The 22,245-nt window shown below is 36.3% G+C and overlaps 3 protein-coding genes and 1 long non-coding RNA gene across 6 annotated transcripts; 2 read left to right on the top strand and 2 right to left on the bottom strand.

The window, feature by feature from the left end:
• The first annotated feature begins 13 nt into the window (after positions 1 to 13).
• LOC112721641 (protein FAR1-RELATED SEQUENCE 5) lies at positions 14 to 3,813 on the top strand. Of its 3 annotated transcripts, none has more exons than XM_029290233.2 (4): positions 14 to 453; positions 923 to 1,052; positions 1,181 to 3,387; positions 3,479 to 3,813. In XM_029290233.2, the coding sequence occupies exons 3-4, from the start codon at positions 1,303 to 1,305 to the stop codon at positions 3,527 to 3,529; spliced, it is 2,136 nt and encodes a 711-aa protein (XP_029146066.1). In that variant the 5' UTR covers positions 14 to 453; positions 923 to 1,052; positions 1,181 to 1,302; the 3' UTR covers positions 3,530 to 3,813. The 3 variants fall into 3 exon arrangements, with proteins under 3 accessions (XP_029146066.1, XP_029146068.1, XP_029146069.1); XM_029290235.2 differs by having other exon boundaries at positions 154 to 453; positions 934 to 1,052; XM_029290236.2 differs by having other exon boundaries at positions 154 to 448.
• A 1,461-nt stretch (positions 3,814 to 5,274) lies between these two features.
• On the bottom strand, positions 5,275 to 9,707 carry LOC112721642 (uncharacterized). Its single transcript, XM_072206061.1, has 10 exons — positions 9,453 to 9,707; positions 8,904 to 9,185; positions 8,691 to 8,801; positions 7,132 to 7,277; positions 6,951 to 7,035; positions 6,661 to 6,834; positions 6,441 to 6,578; positions 6,146 to 6,270; positions 5,909 to 5,983; positions 5,275 to 5,808 (listed from the first exon to the last, which is right to left on the bottom strand). Exons 1-10 carry the CDS (start codon positions 9,705 to 9,707, stop codon positions 5,784 to 5,786), a joined length of 1,416 nt encoding a protein of 471 aa, XP_072062162.1. The 3' UTR covers positions 5,275 to 5,783.
• A 7,719-nt stretch (positions 9,708 to 17,426) lies between these two features.
• On the bottom strand, positions 17,427 to 20,350 carry LOC112722385 (uncharacterized). Its single transcript, XR_003162648.3, has 2 exons — positions 19,819 to 20,350; positions 17,427 to 18,878 (listed from the first exon to the last, which is right to left on the bottom strand). It is a non-coding gene; the product is annotated as an uncharacterized lncRNA (long non-coding RNA).
• On the top strand, positions 17,766 to 18,958 carry LOC140176378 (uncharacterized). The gene is made up of 2 exons (XM_072207091.1): positions 17,766 to 18,165; positions 18,256 to 18,958. The coding sequence occupies exons 1-2, from the start codon at positions 17,994 to 17,996 to the stop codon at positions 18,750 to 18,752; spliced, it is 669 nt and encodes a 222-aa protein (XP_072063192.1). The 5' UTR covers positions 17,766 to 17,993; the 3' UTR covers positions 18,753 to 18,958.
• Positions 20,351 to 22,245: the final 1,895 nt, after the last annotated feature.

A 22,245-nucleotide genomic window follows, 5' to 3' on the forward strand; every position in this document is an offset into this window, starting at 1 on the left:
CAGGTATGCCATTGTCCTTTTTGGAATAGCGATGTTCCTAGCGCAGTATCGCTAACGGGTAAGAGTGTTTTTTTTGTCGTTATGTAAACACTGAAATTACAATAACATCCTCGTTTTTTATTTAGGAAATTACGTGCAGGGTCAGCTGAATTCGAATGAGAAAAGAGCAATAGCCAAGTTAGTAACAGACTCAGCTGGATTAGGATGAGGAGAGAGTAATAACCAAGTTGGTGTTGGGATCGAATGCGCTAATTCGCAAAATTGGGGCTTCCGGTGGTGTCAGAAATGGAAGACGGTGAAGGGTTAAGGGTCGGTAGCAATGCCAACGGAGGGTGTGACGAGCAGCGTTAGGGGATGTTGGATACGGTGGACCATCAATTTAAGAAGGAAATTTCACTTGGATGCAGCGAGACCAAAGTGGGCAAAGTTAGACGGAGAAATACTACAAGTAAGGTTAGTAATAAAGATACATTAGATGTAGATGATATTTATGATGAAGTATATACATGTTTAATAGTTTGCTTGCAATTGAGAATGGTGTATTGTGAGGCATTGATGGTGGTTTATTGAGTATTGGATTGTAGGGGAGGTGGGTAATGCTGCTAATGCATTCAAAAGTATGAATGAGCGAACTGCAGTAATGTTGGGAGTGTACTCACAACATGGTCATTAAGAATTGAAATTTGGGAAGGGTTTGAGTATGAGATTATAAGTGAGACAGCAATATGGTTATTTGTTGCATGTTAAGAGTATGTTGAGTTAATGTGAACGAACGTGAAATTAAAATTACTGGTTTAATGATAGTGTTTGAGGTGTATGGTTGTGAATTGTTCTTATTTCAGTCATGTTGAAATTGGAATTGATGAGATATCTCTGAAAACAATAATTTCAAGACCTGCTTGGTTTGACCCATTGAGATTAGGTGGTGTGCAGGGCAGACAAAGTGATTCGCAATGAAAGAGGTTCTTAGGTCCTGTATGGAAGGCGCATTTGCGGATGAGGCGGTATTGGATGGAGTGAGTGAAAGGGTGGGGGACGCTGCCTTTGAAGAGGTATGTGGTAGCGAGTTTTGGTTAAAAGATGTACTTTACAATGCTGCAACCCAATGTGAATATGCAAATAGCTTCATTCATTAAGTTTGGCAATGTGGACTCAATACATGAATTAATTGTGTTTTCAGGAAATAGTACAAGACATGGGAATGGAAGATGAAGAGGTTGAGGTAGGTGGAGGACAGCAAAGTGTTGAGAATGGAATGAACGCGGCTGAAGTTGTGACAGTAACGGCTGATATTTTTTGCAAATGGAGTTCAACAATCCTAAGGAAGCTGCTCGTATATATGAAGAGTACAGCCGGGTGAAGGGTTTTGCTGTTCGACAAGGTAAGAAGATAAAAAACAAGAGAGGAGAATTTGTGTGGATTACGTATTTGTGCAATAGAGAAGGTTTTCGGAACAAGAAATGGTTAGAAAAGCAGGATCGCAAAAGAGAGCACAAGGTTGTCACCCGTTGTGGGTGTCCTGCCAAGATGCGGATAAAGCCAAGAATTGGCACGGGAAAGTGGTTTGTGGCACGTTTTGTGAATGACCATAACCATGATCTCTTGCCTCAAAAGTTTGTGGAGTACTTGCCTGCGCATAGGAGGATTTCGGATGTTGACATAGCGCACATGGATAGCCTGCGGCAAGTGGGAATTTCAATCCCGAAAATATACGAGTCAATAGCAGCACAAGCTGGGGGTTTCAACCGTTTATCATTCACCAAGCGAGACATGTACAACGAGGTTAGGCGACAACGGTCCTTGCAGAATGGTGATGTCAATGCAGCACTAAGGTTCTTGGAGGTGGCTTCTAGGAGAGATGAGAAGATGTATTGGAGGTACGAGGTAGGGGTTGGTCAACACATGTGTGACTTATTCTGGAGTGACGGTCGTAGTCAGGAGGATTTCAAATTATTCGGTGATGTTCTTGCCTTTGATGCTACCTACGGACGAAACAAATACAATCTTCCAGTCGTTGTTTTCTCTGGGGTTAACAATCACAACCAGACATGTGTTTTTGCAACCGCAATGGTATCAAGTGAAACACAATCTTCGTATGTATGGGTTCTAAGAAAATTTCTTGAATGTATGGATGGCAGAGCTCCGAAGGCCATAATAACTGACGGGGATAGATCAATGCGACTAGCTATCCATGAGGTCTTTCCCGATGCTCATCATAGGCTTTGCGCATGGCACCTATTGAAAAATGCTATTTCCAATGTATGTATGCCGAGGTTCACATCCTTGTTTAGGCACTGCATGCTAGCAGACATAGAGGTGGAGGAGTTTGAGTTGCAGTGGGAAGCGATGGTGAGTGAGTGTGGCGTGAAGGATCATAAGTGGGTGAAGGATTTATACTCGAAGAAATTGTTGTGGGCCACAGCTTACATACGTGGAAGGTTCTTTGCTGGCATTAGGACGACTTCCCGATGCGAATCATTGCATGCGAAGCTTGGGCGGTTTGTGGAGAGCAGGTACGGGATTCTTGAATTCATAACAAATTTCCAGCAGTGTGTGGAATTCCTCAGAGACAACGAAGATGAGCTAGAGTTTCGATCATCATATGGGACCCCTGTAATCCAAACAGAGTTTCCCGAGCTGGAAAAATCAGGTGCAATGAATTTCACACGTGAGATTTTTGCAAGATACCGGGAGTCGTTGAAGAGGTGTGTGCGTGTTACAGTGTTAGGGTGCATAGAATCGGAAGGCACATGTACATACGTGACTCAGAAATATAGGAGGCCAGAGAAGAGGTGGAGCGTGACTCACCATGGAATGTCCGACACTTTTGTATGCACTTGCTTAAGGATGGAATCTTTCAGACTTCCTTGCGTCCACATACTTGCAGTGCTTGTCCGATTAGACATTGGGTCCCTCCCGAAGAGCCTGGTGCTGCAACGATGGTCGAAGGCAGCCAAGGTTGAAATGTCTGGGGTTAATCAAGTCGACAACACGGAGGCGTTTTATCGTAGCCGTGTTGGTGCGTTCTTGCAACATTGCAAAAGGTTCGCTCGGGTTGCTTGTCAGAGTGAAGAGAACTTCAAGGTGTACACAGAGAAAGTGGTAAAGGACACACTGAGGCTAGAAATGATAAATGGGGACGCTGGTGCTGGTGCAGGGAGTCCTCATGCGGCGCAGGGGGTTAGAGACCCAATTGGCGTTCGCACAAAGGGGACCGGGCGTGCTAATGAGCTGGTTGGTTCAAGGGCTGTCAAGCGGAGGAAGTGCAGCACATGCGGTTGCCTAGGTCATAGACGTACTCGATGTCCCAACGGGCCACGAGTAACAACTTCATATACAGAGCAGAACACCATGCCAAGTCAGCGTATGCCTAATAGAGACCTAACGGTGATGATGGCATAAGCATAAAATTCTTTAAGCATGTCAGTTCGTTTAGAGGGGACGGTCGATGTTAAGCCATGATTTTAATCTGTTGCAGGTGTCATATGCTGGCAATGAAAGCAACACTTGTCGAAGGAGGGTAGGCTAAATTTGGACACAAAAGAAGGATTTATGGTAAAGAAGAGATGGTGTGAAGGAATTGGGAGGTGTGTGTTGGCAACAGGTAAAGAAGTTTCCAAACTGAATTGAATATGTTAAATGTTTCTAAAGAGATGATACCCGCAGTGGCAATTAATTTTATGTGAAGACTTTTCTTGTTAATCTAAATGAGGTTATTAAAAACGATATGAGGTGACCATGGTAATTACCATCACCTTTACCCATAGAACAGGGTGTTTCATTTGCAAGTATGTTTAACAAGATTATACCAAATCAACTTGTGTTATGTAACAATAAACAGTTTTGATTATGAAAGCAATCCACCTGGATCTGAGAGCAACCCCCAAGGGTGATTTTAGAGTCAAGTCATCGCATGAGTACAGCAAGCACATGAGAGTACCCATTAATAAATCTCAGAAAGATTTCTCCATGAGAGTACGCATTAGAATAATTGGGTCACTGTATTTCTCAATTACTATAACCTGAAATTTACCTTATCCAAATGTATCTTAATTGACACTTAGCAGGAGTATATACAAGATACCCCATGCAGCTTAGGTTGAGTTACGCAACTGGTGCAAACAATTAATAAGCATCAGTTTTAAAATCTTCTTTATAAAAAGTGTATAAAATTTACACTTCAAAATTTTGAGGCTGAATTTTAGAATTTTAATTCTCAATTTTGAATCTTAAATTAAAAATTTAAAATTGAAAATTTTCATTCCACTTTCGCCACTTTGGATGACTAACAAAATTCAATTTAAAAATAATTTTTAGAAACCACTTTTGATGTTTTATAAACGAAAACAAATAGGTTTTTTATATACCTACATCTTTATCATTTTAACGCGTTCAAATATGTAATTCATGATTTGAATCTACTAATAATAAAAAGTAAGAAATACTAAGATTTAAAGGCTTTTTAATGGAATAAGATATTAGCATAATATTTTTTGTTTTTTATGTTTAATTTTAAATTTTAAATTTGAGATTTTTGGTGTGTTTAAAAAATATTTTGCGTTAAGTTGTTAGGGTTTTACGACAATAATAAAATTCGAGAAGCAGTCTATGGGAATGAGAGAATGATGAAGTAACTATTTGGTGTGTAGCTAGGAAATGAGAAAACTTTTAGTAATTAATAGTTACGTTAAAGTTTGTTACCAACATGTCTATCTCCGACAAAGGAACGTGGTTTAACTAAGACTTAATTAAATAATTGTATCAGATTTAAAAGGACGATAGAAGACTTAATGTTCATACATTACTACCATTTCTCTTTTCATTATACAAATCTGTGTTGCGTTGTTTTTTTTCATTGCCCATCCAAGTACCTGAACCTTTGCTTTTAACTCAACTCTCATTCTCCTAAAACTCCTTTATGTTGGATATCACTTGTTCAATTATCTACATTAATCATCTTTCCGACCATTCTAATTAGAATTGGAATAAATGAATATTGTTTGAATGTAAAATAAGTTAGACATGTACGTTAACCGCCTCATTCCGTATTCGATAAATGCGGCAACGCACAAATATAATCGGCAGGATAGTTGGGAGATTCAATTCTCCTCCGTAGCTCAAGTCGAGTGACAGAATTACACCTAAAACCAATAAGCAAGAAATTAATTTATGAGGTCACGAGGTGATTTTGAGAGGATGATATCTCCAACTCAGTTGAAAATCTTCATATTGTTAGTAACTATTTAAGTTGCCTATGCAAATAAGAAAATAAGATACGACGCAACATTTCATTACTTATTCACATAATTAGACCGTTCACAGGGATTCAGGGTCACACAACTAAAAAAAGGCCAATCACCCTAGATGAGACTGGACTTGTTTTAGTTGCTACTCGAGTAGCTGATCCCCTAGATTCAACTTAACAAAGTTTATAAGTCAGACAGTTGATGTCCAGTACACTATTGACATAAACACAGGATATAGGTTCTAGCATGTCCTAAACCTTGCCCAAAACACATAATAAGGTGGTGCAAAAGGGCCTTGAATGCACAGCCAAAAGGAGCAACAACTTAGTGTCATCATCTTCTGCTCAAACGACCTAAATAGACTTACTGCCATAAATACTTAACAGGACTTCTTCCGAGAAAAGCATAACTGACAACAAACAGATATCTGGTCTGATTAGTTGAAGGAAATGACGTCCAACCAATTGATTTGCGAGCGCACATCTATAGATCCTCCTTCCTCGTTCCCAACGGACTGAATTATCTTGATTGCTGCCTTCATCCTAACAGTATCGGCATCAACCTGCATGGAGTCCAAACATAAACCTTGTTACGTTCCTAACAACAATAACTCCTTTCTGGTACAACAGAAGGCAACAATCTGCAAAGTATGACCATCATACCAAAGGATTGAATATCCTCGGACTGAATCCGCCTTCGTGCAGGAGCCAATAAAGACACCAAACTGCAATGTCCACCTTGCAACCAGAATACCAACCGGAGACAACTGAATAATTCATTGGCAACAACTCGGGTATACATAAAATTTAGCCAGAAAACACACATGTGGAAGCAAAGTGTAGGCATCCAACATCAGTAATGTCTGGGTGAGTTGGTGTTTAATTGGATAAGTTACATACCTGTCAACATCGGTCGGAAGACCTGCTGGGTAGTGGAAGTTGCCCCAATTTGCAGGATTTGGGTTCCCATGCCTAAAGTTGACCAGGTTCCGATTCAACATGAACAACTTCCCCAACATGCGACACTGCATTCACGATTTTTTTTAAATTGGGTCATCAAGCATGTTGTCCATGTCAATGTTTGCACCGTTCAACAAGAACGCAAATAAATGTGAATCACAATAGATTAAAATCAGATCCAACCTGCGTGTATATATATATATATATCATAGTTTACGGTTACAACTATACTCACAATGCGAGTCATGTTGGCCTCTCTTCTAATAATGCTGTCGGGGGTTTTGTTGACGTCAAATGCATACACCCTTGATTCCTTAACATCAAGCATTATCAGGTACCACACATCTGCTGGCTCCCAGATGGGCACAAAAACCTACAATGCAGACAACATTAGGAGTCTACAGATCTCAACACTAGACCTCAGTGCTTAATTATTACAAAGACACATAACTCACATAGTGGAGATTATTTGTTTCTGGCATCCAAGGCAGTGTATACGCAGCCTGTAGCCGATCCATAGTAGCACCGCTGAGGACCTCGTCTGCTAAGTTAGACGGAAAGTACCATATATGGGGTGCCATCAGCTTTGAAGCAACCATGGACCCAATCATTGAGGCAGTGTTGATAAGCTGAATGTGGAAACATGTAATTGATTAGCCGTGCATAATTTCTACTATATGAAAATTTTTGTAACCTGTTAACCTATCGGAGTCACAAGACAAAGTCAAATCAAGGATTCACTTACATTAGTGTGAGGTGTCCATGGAGGCACCAACGACATGAAAACACCCCGGGGAATGCTGAACCCTCCATACCGGAACAGAACCTCCCTGTAAATCATGCAACACAGCGTTAGTGACATTTCGTTCATAGAAATGCAATTCGTGATATTGAAATCAAACTACGGCGACAAATTGCATCCCCACTTATTTAGGGTTCGCCTTCGCCCACATAGGCACCGTAAATGATGGGTGATAACTGGACATGAATATTGAATCCCTGGCCTGATGTTCACGTTGAAGGAGTTGAAGCTTCTGATGTTGTAACGTGTTGGACCTTTTTGGGTGATAATCTTATTTTTATAACATTTAAGATTTAACTGACTTTGGGCCCACACAAACTTGGCTTTGACTTGCATTTTGGCATTTCTGGGCCTTGTATCATTATTGTTTGGACAGCAAACAAATGTCTATTCGTTCAACATGTGTGTTATTTTGGGTCCTATTTGGTGTGCTTTTCCTAATCAACACTTGAATGGGCATGTGCATAAACTAATATGTATGTGGAAAAAAAATAAGATGAACTTTTTTTAACTACCGTGACCGAAGAATCATAAGTTATTCTAACCATTGACACAAACGTGGTATATACAGCTTTCATGGTGTAGCAGCGAACAATTTATATTAAAAGGTTTGATTATTAGGGATTATAATATCTTAAGTTTAAAGGTTGTTAACTTGAGGATGAAAGATTTAACATTTAAAGGTATACATATGATTTACTAACGTTTTCATATCTAAATTATATAATTTTCTTAGTATTAGAGTTAATGTACAATTTTTTATTGTTCTCGTGGATAAAAACCTTTTCTTTTATTTTTGATTGTTCTCATAGCACCATCAAAATATATGCAACATATTCTAATTAAAGATATAAACAAGTCGTTGTGTGGTTAGCGTTTGCAGTAGTTAGATTAATTATACAAATTTTAAGAATTGTATTTAACTACAAACATTAAAATTATTTTGGTTACCCCAAATAAATAGTTGAAAATATGGAGGGTATGTTATTCTCCAAGTTATTAATAAACTAACTTGTAAGTAATCGAATTTTATTTGTAATATTATTAGTTCATGGTTACCACTTTTTATGACGTTAAATTTATTTTCCTTACCTTTTAAGTGTTTTAGTATAAAATTCTTGGGTTACAGGTTACACCGTCTATTTTCTCACTCTATACATAAGGTCTTATAATTTAAAAAATAACGGGATCATTTTATTGTTAGCATATGAGGTAATTAAGCTAGTTATTTAAATCCTAAAATTTACCAACTAAGATAGACTGTACATAGTTTTTTTTTAAAAGAATTGTTAAAGCCTTAAAATTGTGTAAATATAGTATAGATTTTCCAAAACATTCATGATGGTTGACTTTTCTCGTTCATTATTATTTTTTATATTTCTTTGTCGTGAAAGTGTTTACTTATTTTAATTGTTAATTATTTTGTAAAAAGCATAAATGAATAACACATCAAAATTTTATTAAAAGTAATATATGTTGATGTAATAAAAAAATAATTTAATAATAATATAAGGTAAAAAATTAATGTTACTAAAGGATAAAGTTAGAGTTCATTTTCTAAATTAAAAAAAAACAAATATTATAAAATAAAATTTAAAATCATGGTTTTCTGTCAACATTGTTAAGACACACAACAAACACATAAAAAAAAAAGATAATTTCAAGGAGTGATCTTTCACTTACGCCAAAGGGCGCTTCTTCCCAAAGACATATGCAGCTAATTTGGTTTGCTAATTTGGTTTGCTCCATGGTCAGCTCCATTTCGGGAGTTGGCCTGAATGCCATCTCGTAAGCCTGTTTTCATAGTTTCAGCATTGTTTGGTCATCATAAATCAATCTACATAACCATGCATGCAGTTATTAACACCGGATCAGGGACTATAATTTGAAACCCACCATTGGAACACAGTTGCTGTTGTTTTCAATGCGATTGCGCCTAATTGCGGGAACAGTTTCGGTTGCCTCATGAGATAGGGGACTCGTTTGACGTACAGCGTGAAATGCAGAGGCCATCATTCGCTTCAGCGTCGACGGAGGAGTTGCATCAGTGGCAGTAACCTCGATTCGCTCCAGCTTCGGCAGCTTACAGGGCCCAGTAGGCTGGGGGCTTGATGCATACAATCCGGCGACGCAGGTTGTTGACTCAAACTGTGTCCACACCGGCAGACCACGGAGGTCCTGTTGGGCACAACGACAGTGGTGAACAAATCACCTTAATGGATTTAGGAGGAACAAAAATACTCCAACCATGGTGGCTTGGAGCAAGTCATATAAGTTGCGTACCTTGTCTTGGGTTGCTCCGACGGTCGTAGGTGCTTTGCTTGGGTTGGTCCCGAAGTGTCTTTGGGGTCCAGATCCCCACTTCAGGAGGGTGTTTTGCGGTGGCACAAGCAACGTCGCACCGATGGAGATGTGTGGAGTTGATCAAGACTCGTCGATGAGTACGTCGTTGTCATATCCAGGCGAGTTGGGTACAATGAGATCAAACAGGCTACCTTCGGTATCTGCCGCAACCACGGTTCCCTTGCCTTTCTCAGATGGTGTTCTAAGGTGAGTAAAAAATTTGCCCTCATCGCCAATAGGCTTCTTCGCTGGGCCCCTTTTGTCAGCAGGTGGAGCCATAGGAGCGACCTTACTGTCGGAGGAGTGGATGTCATGCTTCCATTCTTTGAGGCTGCTGCCGAGGGGCCTCGGAATCATCACAATCTTATGCTTATCATGATTTTGCTAACTGAGTTGGAGCATTTGGAGTAGCATTCCCTCTGCAACAGACGACCGCTTGGCCAGAATTTCTACCTTGGCTTCAACAACAGCAAGCCTCGCCTCGACTTTCTGCAAAATACGAGTCACCGCCACCACGAGCCTAATAAGTGCTTGAAAAAGATATTACATTTTTCAATTCGAAAATGAACGGACCGCTTCGGCCAGGTCCTGTTAATAAAGGAGAACATGGTCTTCTGCAAGGCAGATTAACCTTAACCATCCATAAAAACATAACCAGTTCGACGTGAACAATGACAACATGGCGAAGGAAAACGATATAAGCACGTTTGTTTTACCCCTGCTCAATGTTCTCATCACCATTGGATATACTACATGGTGTAATATACCATCATGGGCAACCAAAGTTCCACTATGCTTAACACAACTCCTTCACAAACGGAACGAAAATAACTAGAGATTACCTCAGCTATCCCCATGAGGCGTTGAAGTAACCCATTTTTACCATCATCGTTGTCTTCTGCCTCCTGTTTCCGTGACATCTCTTCCGGGATGGGCTGCGTTCACAAGAGTATAAATTTTTCAACGACAACATGATTTACAGTGAACGAAACGTGGATAACATATGCTTCCGCTACTCACCACATCCATTGTTAACTCCAGGTTCATTGCACAGCTGCTGGGGTCGTTGCCAGGAGTGTCGACCGGTTGTTTGTTATTACTTGGCTCATCCCTGCGAACAGTGAATACGAAAAAACTATTATTAGAGCTGACGTACATAAACAACGCGGAAGAGGTTAAGCTTTCTTACCCTTCTATGCATGGCTCATCGTGAGAGTCGGTGAGGAACGACTCGAAAGTTGACATTTTTGTTCCCTTAACGCTTCGTGCAGCGGCTAAATTTTTTGTGATGACTGAACCAGGAACGAAGAGACTATTCGAGACCCACCGTTTATGGGGATAGACAGCAGGCCATTAAGGACATTCCCAGCCTTTAGATGCATCCGATGATGATTGGCTCAACAACTTTGATCACCTCTCAGATTGGCCAGATGCCTTTTGCATCCTTTCCCACCAAGAGTTGGTAGTACACTGCAGGTTCTGACACAGAGGTAGTTCTTCACCGCCTCGGGAACTTGTTATCCTTGTGCACGTGTGTATCACGAGCATGTATACCTTAATTAGCAATCATCGGCATCCCTTTTTTGTTCCTGCCTTCCATAGGCACTAGATCCCTCCAAGCCAGGATTTGTTTTCTACTATGAGTAAGGTGTTGCCCATATTTAAAAGAATGTAATCCTATGGCACTCTTTTGATACGATTCATGAGCACATGCATTGGGTAACAACGATCATGCACCGCTTGAAATTTATACTAATGTGCATACCTCAACCATCTTCTCAATATTTTGTTTTATAGTGAGATAGTAGATCTAACGAATTTGAGACATTATGAACTTCAGTGGATTAGCACAAAATTATTAAAAGAAATTTACCAACATTAATGTAACAGAGTTAAAATTTAAGACATATAATGAATTGAATTATATTATTTTTATTAAAATTAGATCGGACAAATCCGCCTATCATAAAAGTTAATAAATTAAATTTTGAATTGGTATAAATTCATATTTTTTATAAAAATTACTACAATATTTCTATTTTATATATAAAAAAAAGTTAATTAAAATTAAAAATAAAGTCGTAAATAATTAAAATTTATGGTTTAACATAATATTAAATAAAAGAGTACCAAGAGTACTAAAAAATTAAAAGTTATATAATATAATAAAGTATATTTTGATATACTTTTCATAAATTGTTTTTGCTTTTCGTACAGAAATATACTTTGCCAATAAAAAAGAGAAGCCGAATCAGGTTAAATAAGTAAGAAAATATTACTTAGCAAAGCAAATGTTACAATAATTATATGACGAAGTGGAAAAAAATTAATTTAATCAATCCAAATTTTTATTTAAAATAGATAAATGAAGATCACCAAGAAATAAAAATAAATTACATATAATAAAGAATAATTTTTGGTGGTGTAAATGAATAAATTAAATTATTATATATAGTTATGACTTGAGACCTCATTATAATTTAGTTTAATATTAATGATAAAAATTTATTTTCAATAGCTCGAAGTTATATTTTAGAACGCAAGTAAAGCACAATTCATATTTTTTTTTTGTTTTATGAATAATAACCAACATTTCTTACATATTCGGTTTAAGTCTTTCTACATTTCGCGAGTTAAAAAATTTCTCTATAAACCTAGAATTTGCGATGAAAGTATAACAATCATAATTAATTAAAAAATTCAAATAAAAGATAAATAGGTGAGTAGAAATTAATTCGGGACTAAAAATTTGTCAATTGTGCTTGTTGAGTTTGAAAAACTTTAAAGAATGATGATGATCAGACATTGTAAAAAAAAATTAAATTGCAAAATTATTAAGTTGTTAACTTCATAGTATTAATTAATAATTTTGTTGCGTCGAGAAAACACTCTTGCGCCAACAATTTAACAAGCCCAATGAGATAATAATATTCAACGTTGTGCAAAAAATCATGGGGAGTGGGAATTAACTCATTTTAATTTCATTCATTGATTCTATTGAAAGCTTTTCTCTTCTCCGTCTCTTCTCTCACTAGTTTTCAGTCACTAACATAAGAAAAGAATATGGAAGAAAGAACAAGCTATCATAGGAAGAAAGAACAGAGGCTAGAAGAAGCAAGTGGCCAAGGTGATAATGGCCCTTGCATAGAGAAGATGTACAGTTGGCGTGGCTGAGATCTTTACCACAAATGGTAAGGTGTGGTGAAGACACTTCAAGAGCACCAAGCCTAAAAATGTTGGAAGATCCAATTCGGTCAGAGAAGAAGATCCCTAGGATATGGGTCGTCTTTACTTTTTGTTCATGCATCATAGAAGGTAGCTACGTGGAGGAAGAACAGAAGTGGAGCAGATGGACCTGTCAAGGATCAAGTGTTCATCAAGGGTCAGAAATCCTTCTTGGGGACAAAGTCAAGATGAAAGGCTCAGATTGATAAAGCTATATGAGAAGAGATGAGATAAAGGTAATTGCATGTTGGTTTTTGCGTTTGGTTTCGTGTCTTCTATCTCTGTCCGAACCGGTTTGATGCTGAAGAAGAAGAAATTGGCTGGGTTAAACCGTTTCAACCTTGGAAGCTTCCCCTTCTATGGTAAGGGTGAACGGCGAAGGCTTGAGACATGGAGAAAAGAAGAGTAAGCACAGAGTTCTCATAGTTACCTAAGCTTACAGGAGTTCTTCTCCTGCGATGTGTTTCGTTTTGTTGTCTCTTTAGTTTTGTCTGTCTTGAGTCTCATGGTGAAAATGGCAAACAACTGTAAGGTTTGTAAGAAAATGCAAGTGAGCGGAAAAATTCATAGACTACAAAATTAAAGAAAAAGCCATAGATGTCCTAGAGGTCCTACGTACATCTGTGTTGTGTATCATGATTCTGTGGGAATCCCCTTGCAAGTTCGGTTAGCACTTAGCAGTTAAAAGCTTCGTAGGTGAGCAAGTGAGGTTCAGGATTGGGGATAGATTATAGACTTGTCCCGGATAGAAAGGGTAGTTCCGACGGAGAATTGGTGTTTGTAATCAAGGATGATTATAGTGAAATTCCATCGTTGTTGTGATGGAGACTGGATGTAACTTGCATTGCACTTGCCACCAGAACCAGGATACTTCTTGGTGTTATTCTCTCTTTCTCTTCTACTCCACTTCTGTTTATGTTGTATAGGAGACAAAATTGAAAAATATCTTCTGACTGGTTACGAGACAAATCGAAAATGCCTCTTGACTAGTTACGAGTTCAAAGGAGGAAAAATCTCCTGAGGTAATTTCAAAGGCCAGAAAGTTACACTGAGCAAATAGGGGTTATGATTCAACCCCTCCTTCTCTTAGGCACTGATTATCATAAGTGCTGAAAATGCTAAATTTGTATCTTATTATATAATCAATTTTCTTACTCACTTCAATTTTGTTATCCCTTTTTATCCAAAAAAGTATATAATGTTACACTTATTGCTGCTAAAAATGAACCTCTTCAAATACACGCTGTAACGTATAATGTAAGAATAATTGCATAAAGAATATCTAGAATTTCATATTAATATTTAAAATTTTAAATGACGATAATACAAAGAGTTTAGATCTACTAAATAGATTCTAGATCTCAATTTCAATAATTGTCCTTTGCACATCGTATTTAAAATTGAATTTAAAATTGTAGTTTATATCTGTTTTCTTCTCTTAATATATATTATTTTTGACAGAAATATAGGAAAGAAAATCAACTAGACCAGAAAAATATTCTACCGAAAAACTATAATCAGGAGATCTATAATTAGAGACAAAGATAATAAAGACATTAGTAAGAATAAAGAATAAAGAATAAAAAATGATGTTCATATTGACGAATATTACAAAAGAAGTAAGCTCATATTAACGTGGATAATCCTAAAGAATGATGTTACCTTAGGCTTCTAGCCACTGTCTTTGGCCAGCGTTTTTTACTTCATTTGTTATTTTATTTAACTGATCAAATATTTAAAAAAATAAAAAACAATTGAAGAGAACTAAAAGGCAAGATCAGTAGTAACTACGAAAATCAAAATAGATATGAGAAATATAGACTATTATACCATAGAATCAACATCAGTACATTTCATCATCAAATAAACAAAATTAACACAAAATAAAATTATACGAAACCAAAAAAAAAAAGAAAAGAAAAAAGAGTTAAAATATCAAAGTGATAAAAAGATTATTTTTACAATTATATTACGTGATGTTTGTATACATGTATAGAAGATTATAAAACAATGAACTTTTAACTAAATTAATTTGTATTTATTAAATTCAAATAATTGATACACATAATATTGAATTGTATGATACTGAAATATGTAATCAAATCAATTAGTTGATATAACTAATCTATTGTAATGAATTTTATTTCTTGATTTAGAAGAAAGAAATCTGGAAACACTCTCAGAAATATGCGACGTCATCTTTATGAGTAATTGTAAAAATTCAATTTGTATATAATGGAATAGATTGCTTGCAAGCATGATTAAAAATGTTTTTTCCCAAGAATACGTCACAGTTTTACCTGTGATACAGATTTTTGCAAGTATAATTAAAAAAATCAGATATAATAACTCTTAAGACTTAGTCATCTTTGGTTAAGTATATATTTTTTTGGAAATTTATTTGGTAACATATAATAAAACATTTAAAAAATTATTAAAAAAACATACTTAGGAAAAAAGCACCAAAATTTAGGAATTAAAAAATGAGTTAATAAATTTTGAGTTATACTCGTAAAAAATCACATCAAAATATAATCTCTAGCAAATTTTTTTAAGATACGTATTTATTGTTTGAAATATATATCGCATTTTCAAATTATATACAGAAAATTTTGTCGACAGTTAAATTCGGATGTATTTTTTGTCAACTTACTTATAGTTTGTGGGTTTTTTTTTGTTAATCCGCTTTAATAAAAAGAAATCCTATTTTATATATAGGTAATTAAGTGTCATGGAGATAGTAATTTTATTCGTTATCAATAAATGAATAACATTTGATATTATAAATTATAAAAAGGAAAAGATACCCATTTCAGGCTGTTTTGTTTTAAAACAAATTAAAGTTTGTTTTTTAATTATGGATATATTTACAAATATTTTAGAAATTAATTTTTTATTGCTGATCAATTAACCCAAGGAATAACTTAAGCATAGTTAAGTAATATTCTACTTTAACTCAATAACAACAAATAGTCTTCCCATACTCAATTAAGAAGTTGTAGGTTCGAGTCTCCTATCTTTGATAAAAAAAAATTCAATAGTCGGCTATGGCCTTTAATTTCTCGGCCCAACCAACTAATAGAAAGTGTTCCCGCTCCAAGATCTCCCCAAATTTAAAGCAGGAAGACATGCATTGGAAAAGTGCGTCTCAGCGTACTATTCTATCTATCTGGTGTCAGACATAAGCTCTGCGCTGCTTAGATAGCTCACTGCGACACTCCTTTCCCAATCAAGATTTGACCTGTCATCTACTAATCACATCCATAGCCACCCTAATGTGAACCATGGTTGCCGCACCATATACCGCTAACCAGTACTTAGCCCAAATGTTCTAAACAATTAACCTAGGTTACTAGACTTCTAGCATTATTCTATTCCAGTTATTTTGCACTTTCCATAAACTTATTGAGAAGTCCGATCACTTCGGATATGGGCATGCTTCACCATGTCCACATGCATATACCTTAACGTTTAGTAAAAAAGTACGTTGTTCATATACACGTATCCCGGATACAAAATCTAAGTAGAAATTTCGAAGCGTATGTCTTTCATATATCCCAGCCAATACACGTATCCAATTATTTTACGCTTGAAGTGTAATTTTCGTACGGTGTCAAAGAGAGAACAATGAAATTGTATGTTTAACTTAAATATGTTGTTTAAACGCTGCTTTACGATTTCTGCACGTACACTTGTGCGGTAACAAAATTAACATAAAGTCAAAATATTTTAATTTGTATGATATGGTTGGTGAATCATTGTTTTGTTGTATGAAATGGTAGGTGAAAATAGACAATAAATATTAAATATGTGTCATGTAACTTTGGTTTGGGTATAAGAGTAGAAGGATTATTAGAAAATTTAGCAAACTACATAAACACAACAGCATATGTCAAATCATAGAAATAAAACTGAGCTTGCATACTCCACACAACCCTAAAGACAAATTTATTAATAAATTAGAGTTTTAAAAAATATAACAAAATATCCCTTTCATGAACGGTTATACACTAATAAAAATTGTTATAATCTTTGTAAACGATGTTATTGCTCCTTAGGGAAGAAATTAATATTTTTTTATTCTTTATTTTTTTCTATATTAACAAGGAAGAAAACGTAATACTCGACTAAATAAAATATGTTAAATGTTTAATTAGGTCATTATTTTTTTAAATCGTAAAAATAAAAAACTTTATTCACCAATCATTGTGAAGAATGATACCCAACCACTTTATACTTGCCCTCTAAAGCTATATGTGGGAAATTTAGCTAGGTTTAATCCACAACTTCCTCTCACTAATTCCATTTGGCTCTATTTTACAAAATTCGCTATAGAGTAGTGAAAAGTTTATTAACATAATTTCAATAATTAAATAATTTTAATTGCATTTAAATTCATTTGGATACCTTACCCTTTATCTTAGCCTTGTTAAACATCTTAATTTTTAGCCTTGGATTACTAATTTATTGCTTAACCTTTGACTTTATTGCCAAAACTAATCAGTATTTTCGGTTCCTTATTTATATTGAAATTTAGAGTTGTATTAAATATGAAAACAAATTATTTGGTCAAAATTTATGCACAATTTTCAAGTCATGTTTAATTAGTATAACAACGTAAAATATAATTAACTAATTTCGTAATTATAATTTGTTCTAGGCATTTATTAAATTTTAAATATTTAAAAAATGCGCTAGATATATTACTCTTAATATATTCGTAATTATAATTTGCAAACATGCAATCTATGTATTGCTTTTGCTCCCAGATCATCTACAATAAAACATTCGAATCCTGATTAAATATTTATCTACATTTTTATATGGCATGACTAAATGATACCGAGAAAATAAAAAAGGTTAAAAATTCCAATCTACTTCATTATTTCATTCCATAATTCAAAGTTGACGTGTTTCTATTTGCTTCCACACACCCATCACCCATTCAATTGCAAGTTTACATGATTTCATTAGCTCCCAACCCCCATCCCATCCCCCTTAGCTGGTCCTTCAAGCAAACTCACATCAATTGCAATGGTTGGGTCCACCGCATTTTACAGAATCCGATTCTCTTTTATAATTCCATCACAGCTCACTTGATGACAACTGCGACCTTTACCTCTCCTGCTAAGATTCCTCCCTTACATTCCCACTCCTTTAAAATCCCACAACTGGAAAAACCTTAAAGCCTATATATAATCTCATTCCTTCCATTCGATCCACCCCGAATTATATCTAATAACATTCGAAAACAAAATATCATGCAGGCAACTCCAGTTCACACTCATTATTGTGTTTTCGTGGGATGGGTTCCTGGGGTCTACACTTCCATGGACGACGTTGGGCTTCAAATACAAGACTTTGACGATACTCGCTGGATGGCCTACAGCACACAGGAGGAGGACGAGGAGGCATATCATGCTTTCGTTGGCGTGTGGTGACCCACAAAACGGAAGAAGACTGGTACTGAATAGAAAAGTTTGGGCACCAATGCAGCCACCCTCAGTACGCGCTAAGGAGCGACTAGCTATCCATGCATTACGCACTCGATTCCTGCAGCTACTGCACCTGAATAATGATAACCAACCCAGTAAGTATGCTATCACTCATCCCTCAACTTCCGTCTGCAGCAACATAACTCATTACTATTTTCTCTCTGCTAATTTCTGCTTACGTGCAGCCCACCATCTTGTTCCACCTAAGCCAAAGCGCTGGGAAGTTATTTCCGTCCGCATGACAAAGATGCTGAAGAAGGCCTGCACCAGACTAAACATAACGGAACCTATCTATCGTTCAATGATGAATAACACACACCATGGTCGCCGACTTCACCGTCACCTAGTCGCGGTCGTCCCTCCTGGGAGCTCCGAGGCAATTGTTTCTGAAGGCCGATTCGCATACGATGCCGCAGTTAGCAAGGAAGACTGTGCTCGCCTCTGCATTCGCCACCTATGCCGGGCTGTGGATGGTTACGTATACGATTACAACTTTGATCTTGTACTTCGGTGGAAAGAAAGATACCTTGATCTGGCTCGTGAGTTGGGAGCTACCCAGGCCAGATTAGAGGAAGTCGAACGTTACAAGGATGCGTTACGCAATGCCCTTTATAATTCCGGCAGAACCGCTCATTCCTCACAGGAAGCAACACATCCCCTGGACGAAGATCCTACTGTGTAGGTAGCATTACTGGTGGGGTTCGGGTTCTTCTACAAGTCGTGATTTCCTGTCATAACTGGTTCATTGCCAATCCATTCTATTTTCATTTTTCTCTTCGTACTACTTGTTGTAACAGACTCGTGAACGCTGTACAAATTATCAGTGATGTTATCAACTGAACGTAATGTCCTGTATTTATTAAATCTTTTCATCAAATTTTGGCTGCATTCTCACCAGTGTGTTAATAATTATTGAAGGGGACATGCAAGGTATGGATGTGGAAGAAAACTCATATGTTTAGAAGAATACTCACCCATCCAGAGAAACTGGTGAAATCTACCATTTCCAAAATCGTAAATTATGGAAATTTACATCTTATTCCATAATTCTAGCTACAATAGCACTTATCGAAATTTACAAAACTTTAAATCTCCCAAAATGCTAATTTCAATCCACAATCTAAGTTTTTTTGCTGTCACAGTCAACATTAGTCACCTTTGATTTCAACGAATTGTCACAGTAAGATGTTTTTATACAATGTCTTAACAAAGTTCAATATTTTTTGCCATTAACAATAGGGATAACAAATACTACAAGAATAAAAAAAATCCGTTTGCCAGAACGTATAGTGTAGATTTTTCAAATACGAATTCTCACTTGAATACTCAGCAACAATGCAACAAAGCTAGTTGCAGAGAATTCAATGATCACAAATCTCTGATTTCGGAATTCAGATTCAGAATATAAAATTGCAGATTTAGATTCTACAACAGCAAAAGCTTCAAAATCAGCATGGAATTTAGATATCACAGCAAAAGTTCACATCAAAGGAGAAGAAGGAGCCTCATCAAATTTCCATTTCAAATTCCTACCTCAACAATAACAAGAGGATTCAACAAAAAGTGCAGATCAGGCAGAAATTCAAATCTCAAACCCAGAAATTCAGATCTATCCGTCAGCTCCACTTTTTTACAGCAAATACAGAACAAGCCTAAATTCCAATCAACATTACAGGGTTTCGCAATTCGGGACAAGACAACACAAGCAATTCACCAAGTAGAAGATTCAGAGGCAAATTTGGAATTACCTATCGCGATTGGGATTGACGGTGTCGAGGTGGATGTACGAGCAGTGGACGACACCAATTTGGGCAACGGTAATGGGACTCGAAGCGGCGTGGTCGCGATGGAGAGGGTGAAGTTCACGGATTCAGCACCGACAGCGGTGAGGGTACCGCGACCACCACCACAACCACCACATCTGAACTCTCACGCGGTGCCCACGATGCTACAACGCTAAACAGAGGAGGCGGCACCGACGAGGAAGAAGCAACAGATTAGCGATGCTTGAAGCGAGGCCTTCCTAGACGAACGCCGTCGCGGCTGCAACTCGGTCATGGTGTGTTTCTCCGATTGTGGCCAAGCCACCACCACTAATGGCGGCAGTGCTCCATTGGGAGCGTGAGAATGGGATCACACCAGACAAAATGCAGGATCAGAACAACTCCCAAAAATTTGTGCCCACAAATATTTTTATCTAATTTGTACTCACAACAATTTTTTTCATGCCGCTATGTTTTTGTTATCCCAACAAAAATTACTCCATTGTAACATTTCCATAAAAAAAACAAAAAAATTCCTATGATAAGTCCATTTTATTGAGCCCATAGCCCAAGTGAATGTCAGCTCGACTCAATTTTCTAATCCCCACTAAAACAATCACTTCAACTTGGCTGACTTGTCACAGCTATGACCACAAAGCTGGCGTTCAACTTTTTGAACCATGCACAATGATACTACCGGTTTCCAGAGTATCATGGGCCTCTTTTTCTGCTTCTTCACAATACATTTTTTACACTGCATCAACACCGTCACCTTTATCTATATTAAATCTACACGGATCAATTTATTGGAATTGAAATATTCCATATCCGTACGGTGGTATACCTGATAACCTTCCATATATATATATATATATATATATATATATATATATATGTATTTTGTAGGTTTTGTTAATGCATCTATATCACAAAGACCAAGTTGACAATATTAATAATAACAATCCCGCTACGTTACCAACAGCGTTTCTGCCAACTTCTGCCAACTCTTGTTTATAACTGTGTTTAACGGAAGTGTCTTTGTGGATGTGTCTAACAAAAATGTCTTTTTTATGCCTGTGTCTAATGGAAGTGTCTTTATATATATATATATATATATATATATATATATATATATATATATATATATATATATTTTCTGGATGTGTCTCCTTATACATGTGTTTAAAATATAATAATTAATTATTGTTGGCAATAAGTTGGCAGATAGTATATTGGTACCCTATACTTTTCCTAATAATAATTTATGGATGATGATTATTTTTTTTATTAATGTTTTGTGTTATAAAAACTATAAATTTAAGTTCTATGTTTAAGAAGTACAAAATTTTAGACTAATGTATAATATTGTGTGTTATTTGTATGTAGTTTAAATATTTGGTGTTATTAGACAATATTAATATTGATTGTGGATTTGTGGTTATGCTTTAATTTTGAAAAATGATTGGTTCTTATTATATTTTTTAAGTGAATTTTACCATGTGAATTGTGAAATAATGGTTGGAGAAAGGGAGATTTTCACATACTAAAAGCTCGATTTTCGTTCGATTTTTACCTGGTCCGAAGATGTGTAAGTTTTATCGGGTTTAGAGCCGGGTTAAGGTCTATAAAATAGGCTCGGTATATATTTCGGGTTGGGTCTGGGATAGGACAAATCCAGTGTAGCCCGACCCATGTACACCTCCAAACAAAACCTTGTTGCAACACTTTAAAAGCGTACATGTTTCTCTCTACGGTCACACTTTTTAAGCGTGGCTAAATCTCAACTCAATTGCCATCCTAATAAAAGCGTGGCCATAAACCCCTTTCACCACACTTTTTAAGCGTAGCAAGAAAAAACATGGCCGAATTTGTAATCAATCACCGCACCCATAAAAGTGTGGCCGTTGACCACTTTTGGCCATGCTTTTAAAGTGTGGCAAGAAAAACGTGGTCATATACCTTTTTTCTTGTAATGTTGGTACACAAGTTTTAGTATACAGCAAACAAAATTTTTAAGGACCACATGCCCAAAACATTGACATCTAACCAATAAAATACGCATAACACATAAATTTGTGTAAACAGCACAAAGATCTTGTTACATAATAAATTAATAATATACAAATTTTCATGCGCATGATAGAAAGATTTGGAGGACTACATATCTAGAATATTGACTTATCAAACTAATAAAATAAATTCGTATATAGCAAAAATTTGTATTGTTTATAAAGATTTGTGTGCTATATACAAAAATATGTGTGCGATGCGTAAAAATATTTATGCTACATTGATAAATTTGTGTTATGCGCAAGATTTTGTGTGTTATATTTCAAAAATCTATATTACATCAATAAGTTTGTGCTTTTTAACAAACATTTATATGTTGCAGAAAACGCAAAAAAAAAAAAA

This window comes from Arachis hypogaea, chromosome 11 (genome assembly GCF_003086295.3).
Source record: "Arachis hypogaea cultivar Tifrunner chromosome 11, arahy.Tifrunner.gnm2.J5K5, whole genome shotgun sequence".
Taxonomy (NCBI): Eukaryota; Viridiplantae; Streptophyta; class Magnoliopsida; order Fabales; family Fabaceae; genus Arachis; species Arachis hypogaea.

What these genes read in the sequence shown, in the direction of transcription:
- LOC112721641 (XM_029290233.2), top strand. Translation starts at nt 1,303, where the DNA reads ATGGAGTTCAACAATCCTAAGGAAGCTGCTCGTATATATGAAGAGTAC. An exon ending in TGCCTAATAGAGACCTAACG is followed by an intron (nt 3,388 to 3,478) that starts GTGATGATGGCA and finishes AATCTGTTGCAG; the next exon opens with GTGTCATATGCTGGCAATGA.
- LOC112721642 (XM_072206061.1), bottom strand. Translation starts at nt 9,707, where the DNA reads ATGATTCCGAGGCCCCTCGGCAGCAGCCTCAAAGAATGGAAGCATGAC. An exon ending in CGAAGGCGAACCCTAAATAA is followed by an intron (nt 7,036 to 7,131) that starts GTGGGGATGCAA and finishes CATGATTTACAG; the next exon opens with GGAGGTTCTGTTCCGGTATG. An exon ending in CGAGGATATTCAATCCTTTG is followed by an intron (nt 5,809 to 5,908) that starts GTATGATGGTCA and finishes GACTCCATGCAG; the next exon opens with GTTGATGCCGATACTGTTAG.
- LOC140176378 (XM_072207091.1), top strand. Translation starts at nt 17,994, where the DNA reads ATGCTTTCGTTGGCGTGTGGTGACCCACAAAACGGAAGAAGACTGGTA. An exon ending in GAATAATGATAACCAACCCA is followed by an intron (nt 18,166 to 18,255) that starts GTAAGTATGCTA and finishes GCTTACGTGCAG; the next exon opens with CCCACCATCTTGTTCCACCT.